Below are 12,571 nucleotides of genomic sequence, written 5' to 3' on the forward strand. Positions count from 1 at the left end.
AATAAAATAAAAAGAAAGAAACTACTTGAGAATAACGGTGATATGGCTTTGAGGGGAGGCAAAGTGATATGGTTTTAGGCTGACTAGATATGGCTTTTAGTAGATTCTGGCTTAGGACAAGTTATTTAATTTTCTGGCTCTCTGTTTACTCATTTCTATAGTGGGGATAATAAGATTTATCATGTAGGATTGTTGTGAGAAATAGGACCTAGTACACAGAGAATACTTAAAAAGTGATACTTATTATTTACATATTTATAGCTACATGGCTATTTCAAACATGTTTGAAACTGCATGGAAATTCCATGCTAATTCTGTGCTCCTAATCTTTATTCTCGTAAGAATTCCAAGGAGCCAAATGTCTCAGCCTGAGTCTACTTGGAGTTCCTGGTATCTAAGGTTTCAAGTGATATTACTGAGTTGATTCTAGCTTGATTTGTTCAGACTGATACTGAGTAACTAACTTGGCCCTTGCCATTTTAAATTAATTCAGATGAAGTTAATCCAGCACATTTTCATAGAACGAGACATCTTCAAAGAGTTATATGGTTGGTATTTTATGTCTTTGCCTGTCTAAATCTGCACCTAATGCATAGTTAATTAAATATGAAGTTAGCGTCTTGGCATTTACACAACTTAATTTGGAAGTCATAGTTCTTGTTTTCTCTTTTTTCTTCTTTTGACTTCCTGTGAAGCTCTAGGGAAGTCAAAATCTGTTGTTTGCCCTCAACCACATGTTTGTGGAAGTTGTTCAGCCTCCTTTAAGCCGATTATGAGATGAGGGAGTATGGCTGTTTTGGCAAAGGTCATTTTGTTTCTTATTAGGTTGACTTGGTATGCTGGTTTGAATCTGTTATGTACCCCAGAAAAGCCTATGTTCTTTTAATCCATCCCTGTGGGGGCAGACCTGTTGTGGGTGAGATCTTTGATTAGGTTGTTTCCATGGAGATGTGACCACGCCCATTCAAGGTGGGACTTAATTCTCTTGCTGGAACCCTCTATGATATGATGAAAGACAGATGAAACTCAGAGAGCTCAGAGAAGCAGAGAGAGAAAAGGCCAGAGACATTTTGGAGAGAGAGAGAGAGAGCCACTTTGAAACCAGAACCCAGAAGAGAAGAGCCAGCAGACGTCACCATGTGCCTTCCATGTGACAGAGGAACCCGGGATGCCATCAGCCTTTCCTCACAGAAGGTATCCTCTTGATGCCTTAATTTGGACATTCTCATGGCCTTAGAACTGTAAATTTGCAAACTTACAAATCCCCATTGAAAAAGCCAATCCATTCCCGGTATTTTGCATTCCAGCAGCTTTAGCAAACCGAAGCACTTGGTTACTGTAAAAAGTGCTTTTGTCCAGATATTCTTTTGGGCAATTAATATATGAATGCATTCTACTGAAATCTTGCTACACAAAGCTGAGGCATCACTGATTATGATATTAACAGATACTTGGATCATAAATTATTTTTGTCTTATTTATCACTGTGTCCTTGCTATCAGGACAGTGCTAGATGTTTACTAGGTGAATAATAACCATACATCATATTGTGCTAATTTAAAAAAAAAAAAGCTCTTGAGTGGAGAGTGAAACCTTGCTCCAAAGTAATCTGTGGCTACTTGAACTTGGGCAATGGTTCAGATATTTCACCTAATTTTTTTATTGTTTGTTCATTCTTACAACTCTGAACTTATGAACTTAGTGCTTAGGCTCCATAACTTTTTTATAGTAGATTTTTCCATTTAGAGCATAACTTCCCAGAACATCCTTCTGATTTATTTAAATGGCTAGAAAGAATGTGATTTGTAAATGCACCTTAGGTGAGTGTGCCTGTACCCAGAGTGTGGGGAATTGTTGTTTGTGGCGCTTTTATTGAGGTGGTGATTGATATGTATTATCATGAATAGTAGGCAAAAATCAGTCTGTTTGAGATGGGTTTGACTTAGTAATGTTTAAAAGCAAGAGGCTGCATCAGATGAAATATTAATTTGAAGTTTGAAGAACTGCATATTATATTGATGCTCAGTTCATAGCAAAAGTCCCATCTCTGGTTTGTCTTTGAGTGTTTTGTTTTCTAAACACCATGTCCTGTGTGCTTATCAACAGTGGCTACACTGTAGATGTGTGTGAACAAATTTAACTCGAGACAACATTCTGTCGTGGTACTAAAGTGAGAGAGTTATAATGGAATGGATGGTCGAGACTAGGGAACTTCTGGTTTTGCATTGACAAACAGGAGTCATTTGAATTCTCAAGTATTTTAAAAAATATAGCCTGGATTGGCATATCCACTTAACATTAGGTTTAAAGGACATTTTATGACAAAAGATGTATGCCAGGGAGGAAAATGAACGCTGAGCAAATCTTAGGAAACTCGACTAATTCACTAGGGATTTTCATAATTCACTGCTAAATTGGCACAGCTGTGCCTCTTTGTAGGGCCGTGTACTGCTAATAACCTGCTAATATATCCTTTCCCAGCTGGACTGTGCTTAGTTAAGAATGGCGAGAGAAATGACTTGATTTTTGTCTGAAGAGGTTAAAAGGCTTTAAGACCGGAGACCCTGGAAATATCATCTGTTGCCATCACATTTAGCCTTGTCTTTTTCAAAAAGAAAAACTGATCTGAAAGAATTGATTGACGTAGGGAAAATCTTTCCTACTCAAAGGCAAGCTTACATAAACCTTTGGTGCAAAGTGGGATGACGGGATAAAGAATATGATGAGAAAAACTACCCACAACTATAAACTCCCAGGGAGAAGTGTGAAACTCTGGAAATAGCTACATTTCCAGGCTGGAAATATGGTGAAACATTATGTTTAGAGTTTTAAAGAAGCATAAAGAGGAAAAAGTGAACTAAGATTTTCCTTTTATATCCTGCTGGATGTTTCTTTCCCACCATAGTTTCATTGTCCCTATAGAATAGAAATAATTTAAAGGAAATTATTCTCTATCTGGCAGGTGACATTTTACCTGGTTCATGGTCCCTGTTGGTAAATTAAAATAAAAAGAAAAACAAACAAAAATGCTATCTTCTGGGCAAGATGTAGTTTGATGTCCCCACAGTTTGGGGAGAAGATATACTGCCTTGCCAAAGGCCACTCACAGATGGGTAGCTGAGCAAAAACAAACCTGACTGAATTTCATACCAGCTGCTCTGTTGTCAAGTATGCTGTCTCCACGTTTCTTGGTGGAGGAGCAGCTTTTCTCTTATTTTGCATCTTGCAGTTCTAAGTTTTTAATCTGATTTAGGCCTTTCTTAAATCAGGCAGATAATATTATATCTTTGAGGCATTTTCCAGTTTAGAATGCACTTTTATATTGGTTTTCTTATTTGAAGCTCAAATGACATTTTGATATAGGATAAATGTTTTTCCCCTCAACAGATGGGAAAGTTTAGACTGACCTAATGTTACTTGGCTGGTTATTTTTTGAGCTGTTCACTGATACAGTGACTTACCCATTTCCCTTTGTTGTCAAACTATCAAGATTTAATAAATCATTAATACATTTTGAGATACCTTTTTGTTACCCCCTGCTACCTGGGAGCACAGATTAAAAGGAAATATAAAAAACAAATCAAACACACACAAAAAAAGGCATTGTAAAGAGGAAAATTAATTTATCTTCATAATAGTAACCTGAGGTTACTAAAGTAAAACTAAATGTTAGGAGATATGTCATTAGAGCTGTAACTACCTGCATCTATATGTGTAATTGTTTAATTCTCTGGAAATAGGTGATGTCATAATTGAAGGTTGACTCATCAAAAGTTGAGCACCTTCTTTGTGTGAGTCCCTGTATCAGGCTGGGATGGGGTTGTGTGGGGAAATGGTGTAAGTTGAATAAAAATGTTGTATGGCAGAAAACTTGAAACAATCTTCAGTAGGAAAAATGACTGATTGTGATGTATCTAGACTCTGTAGCAGTCATGAAGAGTGAAGTAGATACATGTCTACCGACAGATAGTGATCTTGAAGACATATCAGAATATTTACAAATTGTAGTTGGTATAATGTGAGACCGTTAATGGGAAGAACACTCAAAGCCACTTCATATATTTCTGTATGAGCATATTTATGTATGTAAATGCAAGGTTAAAGACTGGTAAAGATCACATCAAAAAGCTAAGAGTATGGCAGGTGACCTCCCTGCCCTCCCCCCTACGTGGGACCTGACTCCCAGGGGTGTAAATCTCCCTGGCAACGCAGGATATGACTCCCGGGGATGGAACTGGACCCTGCATCGTGGGATTGAGAACATCTTCGGGACCAAAAGGGGGATGCGAAATGAAACAAAATAAACCTTCAGTGGCTGAGAGATTTCAAATGGAGTTGAGAGGTCACTCTGGTGGACATTCTTATGCACTATATAGATAATGCTTTTTAGGTTTTAATATATTTGAATAGCTAGAAGTAAATACCTAAAACTACCAAACTCCAACCCGGTAGTCTGGACTCTTGAAGACGATTGTGTAACAACGTAGATTACAAGGGGTGACAGTGTTATTATGAAAACCTTGGGGATCGCACTCCTTTATCCAGTATATGGATGGATTAGTAGAAAAAGGGGGACAAAAACTAAATGAAAAATATGGTGGGATGGGGGGGTGATTTGGGTGTTCTTTTTTATTTTAATTTCTTACTCTTTTTCTGATTCTTTCTGGTATAAGGAAAATGTTCAAAAATAGATTGGGGTGATGAATGCACAACTATATGATGGTATTGTGATCAGTTGATTGTACACCATGGAAGATTGTATAGTATGTGAATATATCGCAATAAAACTGAATTTAAAAAAAAAATTGACTACCACTGCAAAAAAGTATCGATGGAAATGTTTCAAAAGTGAAATAACAATTAAATATACATTTTATTTTGGAAAAAAAATAGCTAAGAGTGGTTATGTCTGAAAAAGAGAGTTAGTATGAAGTTGGCAAGAGAAAATTTTCTTTTTTTTTTTAGTATTTTGAATTTCTACACCAGAAATGTTTTTATCTGTGATTTTAAATATGAAATTACTTCTAACTGCAAGAAGTATTTAATGTGATGCATAAACTCTTGGTTATTATTGTTAAGTCCTAGTGAAATAAATGCTAATTTAAAAGATACATGTGATGTTATGTGGAAATGTTTAATTCATGGATGTTTCTGTGAGGATTTTACAGGAAAAGTGGCATTTGAACTGGGCCTCATCCTTTGAGGATGAGTAGACCTTCCATACGAGGGGACCCAGAGCTCGATATTTCAGGGTGAGGGAGAAAACACGTGTGCAAAGGCACAGGATGTTGAAATGGAATAGTTTGTTGATATGCAGTTTTAACGGAGTGATAACAAGAGGGATGGTCTACGGGTGGCTTAAATAGTCCCAAATTATTGGTTTCAGTTCAGTTAAGGTAATTACTTGTTTCAGTAGGTTTTTAAGTGAGTCAGACAGATACATCTGTGGAAGCCAAATGGTTTGATGGATACCTCAGTTGGAAACCTAATTGATTTTACCAAGCATTTCCAGTGCCACCAAAGCCAGATGCTGCTTTGTGCTCAATCTTGAGCTTTTGTTTTCCCTAAGATTAGGTGTTCACCAGGCAGAGGAGAATAAAGACGAGTTTGTTTGTTAAAAGAACCTTCTAGCTTAAGGTTTGTTACCTTTGCCAAAGTTCACAGAGCCTGATAAAGTCGGTTTAGCTTACATATAAAAAACATTATTAGCCTCCTGCCTGTTTGTTTTGGGCACTTTTCTGAGCAGCCTACACCATCATTTAGGACAGACTGACTCACTTTTCCTGACTTTATTATGCATGGGAGATAATACCAACCCTAGCAAATGTGTAAGAGCCAGATAGGTGTGCATGTTGTGCTGCAGTTTTTAGTTTTACGTTCTGATCTGATTTGAGTATTTTGAAGCACCTGTAATGTAAAGCATACACATAGCATGTCTCTCATAATTTGAGAGCACACACATTGTAAAATTAAAGTTTTAAAATTCTGTATCTCATTAAGTAGACTTGAGAACAAAGTTAAGGCTAAGGAAAAGATAACTTGAAAATGCTTGTGAATTGGAATTTCCAATACAGATGTTTATAGAATATTTTACCATATTTGCTTAGCCTGATGTTAGGATGAATAATTTTGGTATCGGGCCATTTAATTGGCCTTTGATTGATAAATGTAACCCTTTATTTTCCAGTGATTCAGCATTTTTTGGGGGAAGGGGTGTGTGTAGGTACAATGGCCTAATATAAATGCTATAATGTGGTATAACTAAAAATGTTAAGGTTATTTGCAGAAATAAAACTTTTGGTATTTTATTTTGAAAGGTAAGTTATGGCAGTAATCTGTTACCTAAAATAACCAGACCACTTTTCTTTAGAGCAAAACTGACAGTTCTACAAAACTTTGGTTTGCATTGTTTTAAGTTTTCCTGAAAGGGGAAAACAACATATTTTGCTGTCTCAGTTTTCCTATTACATTTGTGCATGCATGCAGTCCACGTGTGTGTGTGTGTTTGTGTGCACGTTGCGTGTATGAGAGAGCGAGAGAGAAGATAGAACGAGTCAGAAAAAAATGTTCGACTAGTGCCATAAGAGACAGAATTGACTTTGGGGGCTCGTCAGCATGTTTTTTCCTGCAAACTCCCACCTTCTGGAAGAACATGTGTAGCAGGCCTATAGCTCTGTGAAAAAACTGAAATTAGTTTGGCAGGATTAATTCATTCCAAACCTATGTGATTTTCAAGGATCTTGAAAATAAATGTAAAATATTGTAGCAATCCGTTCTTTAACATTTTTGTCAGTGAGTCATGAACCAATTTAAATACATGTCTGGTTGTAAACTTTTAAATGTTACCTGAAAGTGCCTTTCTTTTAAATACTAGAACATTTTGAATGTTGTGAGCAGGTGCATACTTATAGACTTATGTTTTCAAACATGACTTCTCCAAAATGGAATCTTTTTAAGAACCATTTAAAAAAATGATACTTCATTAATGTCGCAAATGGAGAGGAAAGCCAGTATGCAAAACAAGCTATTGATAAGGGCAAACTTGTTTTGAGTTCTTGCTTTGTTCTCCACACTTTGATAAGCTCTTTACATATATTATTATCTCATTGATTTTTCACAACAACCTTACAAAGATGGTGTCATTATTATCCCATTTTTCAGAGAAGGAAAGCAAGGATAGGAAAAGTTAACCACTAGTACGTAGTGAAGCCATCCAAGATTCTTGCTGAGATCGTCTGTTGATAGAATCTGTGCTCTTAACCATTATGATGCACCAATTCTAAAGCATTTAATGAATACTGATAATAAATGTGTCCAGTAGTGTGCTGAAAATGGCTCATACAGATTTCCGAGAGTCAGCTGTTAAATATTTAGAAATTGGGGGAGCCGGTTTGTGACCTTTGATACTTTGAAATCAGCCTTGGAAGTATTTATACCAAAGAAATGGGCACATCCTACAAATCAGGGCTGTTTTGTTTCTGACTAGGTTCACCAGCGCACCGTTAATAACATAATATCCTCTCAGTAGTTTAGCCCAGCACTACTTATCAGAATATTTCTGCTTAATGCTCACATTTTAAATGGAGATGAATGAAATCAGGGCTTCTAATACAGATTATTTTCCCAGTAGTATTTGTCATGGTCTGAAGAGAAGTTGTAATTAGTATAGCTAGAACTTGCAAAATTAAATTTGAAAGCATTCATTAATAAATTTCATAGTAGAAGGGAGTGCCTTTCCAAGCCTCCAGTCTTTTATCTGGGGATTTTGAAAAGAAAGCCCCATCTGGCAGAGTTTTAAAGTGGTAGCTGTGCTTAGATTTGAAATTCCTTTGGCTACTGGCTGAAGTATTTTGAGGAGGAATAGGAATGAGGGGGTTAGAGGGCAAAAGCCTATGGTAGGAGGATGGACGAATCCAGAGAAGGAAAGCTCATTAAAAAAAAAAAAAAAATAGATGCCACAAGGTGTGTGGGATATGAATAAGGTTTGTGGCCTGTTCATACACTTCTTTTATCTGTAAAATGATTTTAACTTTAATTCTGAAGCCCCAGTACTTAATCTTTCCTTGGAATCATAAAGGATCATGCTCTCTGCTGATGACAGTCATTCTGTTGGCAGTGGTTCCAATTTAATAAAGACTTAAACATTATGAATTGTAATTTTGATTGCATTGCATCGGATTATCCAGTTTATTCTCCTAATGTTCTTTTTATGAAGAAGACATACTCTTGCCTGCATTTTGTGTTTAGTGCATTTATAATGGACCTCTGTCATGGGGTTCCTGCTGTGAGCATCTGCCCATACCTGCCTGGATTGCAAACTGGATCCCACTTATCTCAAGCAAAAGCATAGATGAATTAAAATGTATTTGTTCCTGATTGGAACAAATTCACTGATCAACTCTTATCCTGTTTCCTTTACCTTGGTAGCTACCTTTTGATATTTTTAGAATTTATGGGGTCATTGATTAGAATGAGGGCATAAGAGAAGAAAAGACAAGAGAAAAAGAATGGATAATGAGAAAATAAAGCAACACAAACACAGGCACGGAACAGGAACCAAATTACCACACCCCAAATTAGGGGCAAGTTATGATGTCCAACCTTGAGTAAAACAAGCTAATCATTATCTTTGTGGCTCAGGAGAAGCCTGGGCAAATTAAGGTTTTGTGCCAATTTAATTGTATATTTGCTAACTTCAATATTAATTTGAGGCAAGTGTTATTTTTCTTTCCTTTTTATTGTTTCAGTACCAGAGGAGGCCCTCAATCAATGGTAACTACTATTATCCATAATTTTAAAAAAATGTATATTGGCTAACAGTATAGAAAATGTATCTTGGTGATTTGGGATTTCACATTAGACAATTGACAAGTACACTTACCTTGGTTTTATTTACAGAAAAAATATCATAAGGTAAATGAGATCTGGATGATTGATTATGATGATCCTGATGATGGTTTTTTTCCTCCTCCTGAACAGAATGTCCCACCAGATCTGTCCATCTGCACTTTTGTGTTGGAGCAGTCCCTGTCCGTCCGGGCCCTGCAGGAGATGCTGGCTAACACGGTGGAAAAGTCAGAAGGGGCAAGTACCTAATTTATGTAGAATTGCAGAATTTTAATGAGCTCAGTTAGTTTGCGTGAGTTCTTTCACAGGTATTGGGTATTTTCTTTTTGCTGAAATAAGTTATTACCTTTTCCTTTCTGCTTTATGCAGTGCACCTGTGGTGTCTTAAAAGAATTTAAAAATAAATCTAATGTTCAAGGGCTCTGTGTCACTGAAGCTTGTTTTGTCTATGGTGTAAAACAGAAGTGTTTTTTGAGAATTGTGTGTGTCCTTACATTTTCAGAGCTGTTAATACTATTTTTACTGATTGCTTTTTGCATGGCCATTTGTCATAGCCTTTGCTTCATTTTCAAATGCTTCTAACCATGCAACTGTGCTCTAAGCTTCTCTATGGCATGTCAAATTTCATGGCACTGTTACATATTTTAAATGATGAAATCATGGTGATATTGCTGTAGTAAATTGTAATTTTGCAAGCAGTGTATCATTTTCTTAAGAATTAAAACTCCTGTTTTGTCTGAATGCCAACATTTTTCTCTGAAAGCTCATTTGGTTATTCAATGATTTTTCCATGACACTTGCTAGGACTGATTTCTGATACATTCCCTGTCCTTAACAGATTAATTAAAGCAGGAGGATGAATGAGCAAATTTGTGTTTCCTAGTTCCACACTCTCTCCCACCTTGGGTATTGTAATCACTACAGTGTACGGTTTAATGAACTTTACTATTTCCAGGTATAAAATTGAATGTTTTGTTTGCCATTATTGTACATGCATCATTTGTTATTATTTCTTAATCTTTATTCTTGTCTGGATAAGTAGACATTTAAAAAGTTATAATTCATGGTTCTTAAGAAAATGGGTGATCAATTATGATGTAAGATTATTTTCATCAGTCTTGCAATTTGTTTATTTTCACTTTACTCAGTTTAGGACTTTAATTGATTTGCGCATTAATTGTAAGTTCATTTTATATTTTAGCTATATTTTAAATACCTGTGGAGAAGAAACTTTAGTGATTTTTATTTTGTATTAGTTTGAATACTCATTTTAAAGTATGTGTATTTTAATTTTTTCAAGTTCATTTTTGGTTACAACAAAGTTTGAAATTATAAAATAGAGTATTTCTTTAAAGATTTCTATTCTTTATGCGAAGTTTATAGGGTATGCGCAACTTAAGAAGCTGTAAAACTTTCCTCAATGCAGCTATCTTAGTTTCTACCTGAGAAAACCCCTCCTGATTTTTAAACACCATACCAACTTTGAAATGCAAATCTTTCTTTAAAAATAATCATTTTTCTTTTCATTAGTTTCTAAAAATTATGTATTGCCATTGTACCTTTGTAGATACCATTAAGGATTAAGTTTTCATAAATTTAATTTTTATGTTGGTAAGCTGCTTTCCTAAATTTAGTATCTTTGAAAATATGTTTTATGTTCCACACAATGGAGAGGTTGGGCTAGGCAAGCTAAAAATTTGCTCTCTATATAGGAAGTGATTTGAAGTACTGTTTTAGGATTTATGATTTTATAATATGTACTAGTTAGGAGTTTGGACCCCAAACTATTTTTTTTAATACAATTTTATTGAAATATATTCACTTAGTATACAATCATCCAAAGTGAACAATTGTTCACAGTATCATCATATAGTTGTGCATTCATCACCAGTCAATTTTTGAACATTTTCATTACTCCAAAAAATAAATATAGAAATAAGAATAAGAATAAAAGTAAAAAAGAACACCCAAACATCCCATATCCCTCTCTCCCATTATTCATTTACTTCTTGTCTCCATTTTTCTACTCATTTGTCCATACACTGGGTAAAGGGAGTATGAGCCACAAGGTTTTCACAATCACATGGTCATACCATATAAGCTATATGATTATTCTGTCATCTTCAAGAATCAAGGATACTGGATTGCAGTTCAACAGTTTCAGATATTTCCTTCTAGCTATTCTAATAAACTAGAAACTAAAAAGAGATATCTATATAATGCATGAGTTACCTCAGAATGACCTCTCAACTCCCTTTGAAATCTCTCAGCCACTGAAACTTTATTTTGTTTCATTTCTTTTCCCCCTTTTGGTCAAGAATCCTTTCTCAATCCCATGATGCCAGGGACAGGCTCATCCCCAGGAGTCATGTCCCATGTTACCAGGAAGATTTACACCTCTGGGAGTCATGTCCCACGAAGCAGGGAGGGCAGTGAGTTTACCTGCTGAGTTGGCTTATAGAGAAAGGCCACATCTGAGCAACAAAAGAGGTTCTCTGGGGGAGACCCTTAGGTATGAGTATAAGTAGGCTTAGCCTCTCCTTTACAGTAACAAGCTTCATAAGGGCAAGCCCCAAGATAAAGGGCTCAGCCTACTAAACTAGTAGTCCCCAGTGCTTGTGAAAATATCAGGAATTCCGCAGATGGGGAAGTTTAAAATTTCCACATTTTTCCTCAGTCCCTCAAGGGGGCTTTGCAAATACTTTTTATTCTCTGCCCAAATTACTCTGGGATGTATCAGGGACTCACACTAACATGTACAAACCAACCAGATCTCACCCCCTATTCAAGGTTCCTGTAATTAAGGTGTTGGAATAAACTGACCATTCAAGTTAACTTACACAGTGTGCTACAAAAAATACAGATTTTGCACCAAAGAGACATTTCTTCTTTTGGTCTCATACGGAAGCTGAAGTTTTAAAACACAGTTAATATCATCCTCTACCCTTTAGTCTGGTCTACCCCAAACTCAACCAAGTACATTTAGTTCTTATCTCCAATCAAAGTCTGATCTCCTTTTCAGCCTCTTTAACAGTAGCTGCCTAGGGCAATGCCAACACTCACAGCTGCTGAACTCTGGCTCCGAGTCCCATGTGCCCCGCCTGAAGCTCCAGGAACCAACCAGGTGACACACAAACAGCTCAGAATCTCAGAATTTAGAAATAACTGTTATAACTCATGAATAGATGTGACTGCTGTGAGACCTTACGATCTAGGAACCTTTACAGAAACCTTCCCCTAATAACCTATGCTGCCAGATTCAATTTCCAGAGTTTGCACATTATTGTTAATCCATATTAGTTAGGTGTTATAATGTTTGTCTTTTCATTTCTGGCTTGTTTTACTCAACCTGTGGTCCTCAAGTTCTATTCATTTTCTTTCATACCTCAAAACCTTATTCCTTCTTGCTGCTGCTCAATATTCCGTTGTATTATACACCACAGTTCACCATTCCTATCAGTCAATGTACCCTTAGGCCACCTCCAACTATTGAAAATTGTGAATACTGCCAACACAAACACCAGTGTGCAAATGTCTACTCGTGTGCCTGCTCTCAGTTCCTCTAAGCATACAACCAATAACAGGGCTACAGGACCATATGGCAACTCCGTATTTAAGATTCCTGTGGAACCACCACACTGCCCTCCATATGAGCTGCGTTATTATACTTACCAACCAACCGTGAATAGATACATCCCTCTGTCCACAGTCCACGTTTTCTCCA

At 36.4% G+C, this 12,571-nt stretch overlaps 1 protein-coding gene across 5 annotated transcripts in view; it reads left to right on the plus strand.

The window, feature by feature from the left end:
• RYR2 (ryanodine receptor 2) overlaps nucleotides 1-12,571 on the plus strand; it is a 769,122-nt gene that overhangs the window by 262,866 nt on the left and 493,685 nt on the right. For all 5 annotated transcript variants that reach the window (XM_037821856.1, XM_037821863.1, XM_037821872.1 and 2 more), the window contains exon 3: nucleotides 8,980-9,084. In XM_037821856.1, coding sequence (XP_037677784.1) covers nucleotides 8,980-9,084 — 105 coding nt within the window. The remainder of the gene's footprint in view (nucleotides 1-8,979; nucleotides 9,085-12,571) is intronic.

Source organism: Choloepus didactylus, chromosome 2 (assembly GCF_015220235.1).
Source record: "Choloepus didactylus isolate mChoDid1 chromosome 2, mChoDid1.pri, whole genome shotgun sequence".
Lineage (NCBI taxonomy): Eukaryota > Metazoa > Chordata > Mammalia > Pilosa > Megalonychidae > Choloepus > Choloepus didactylus.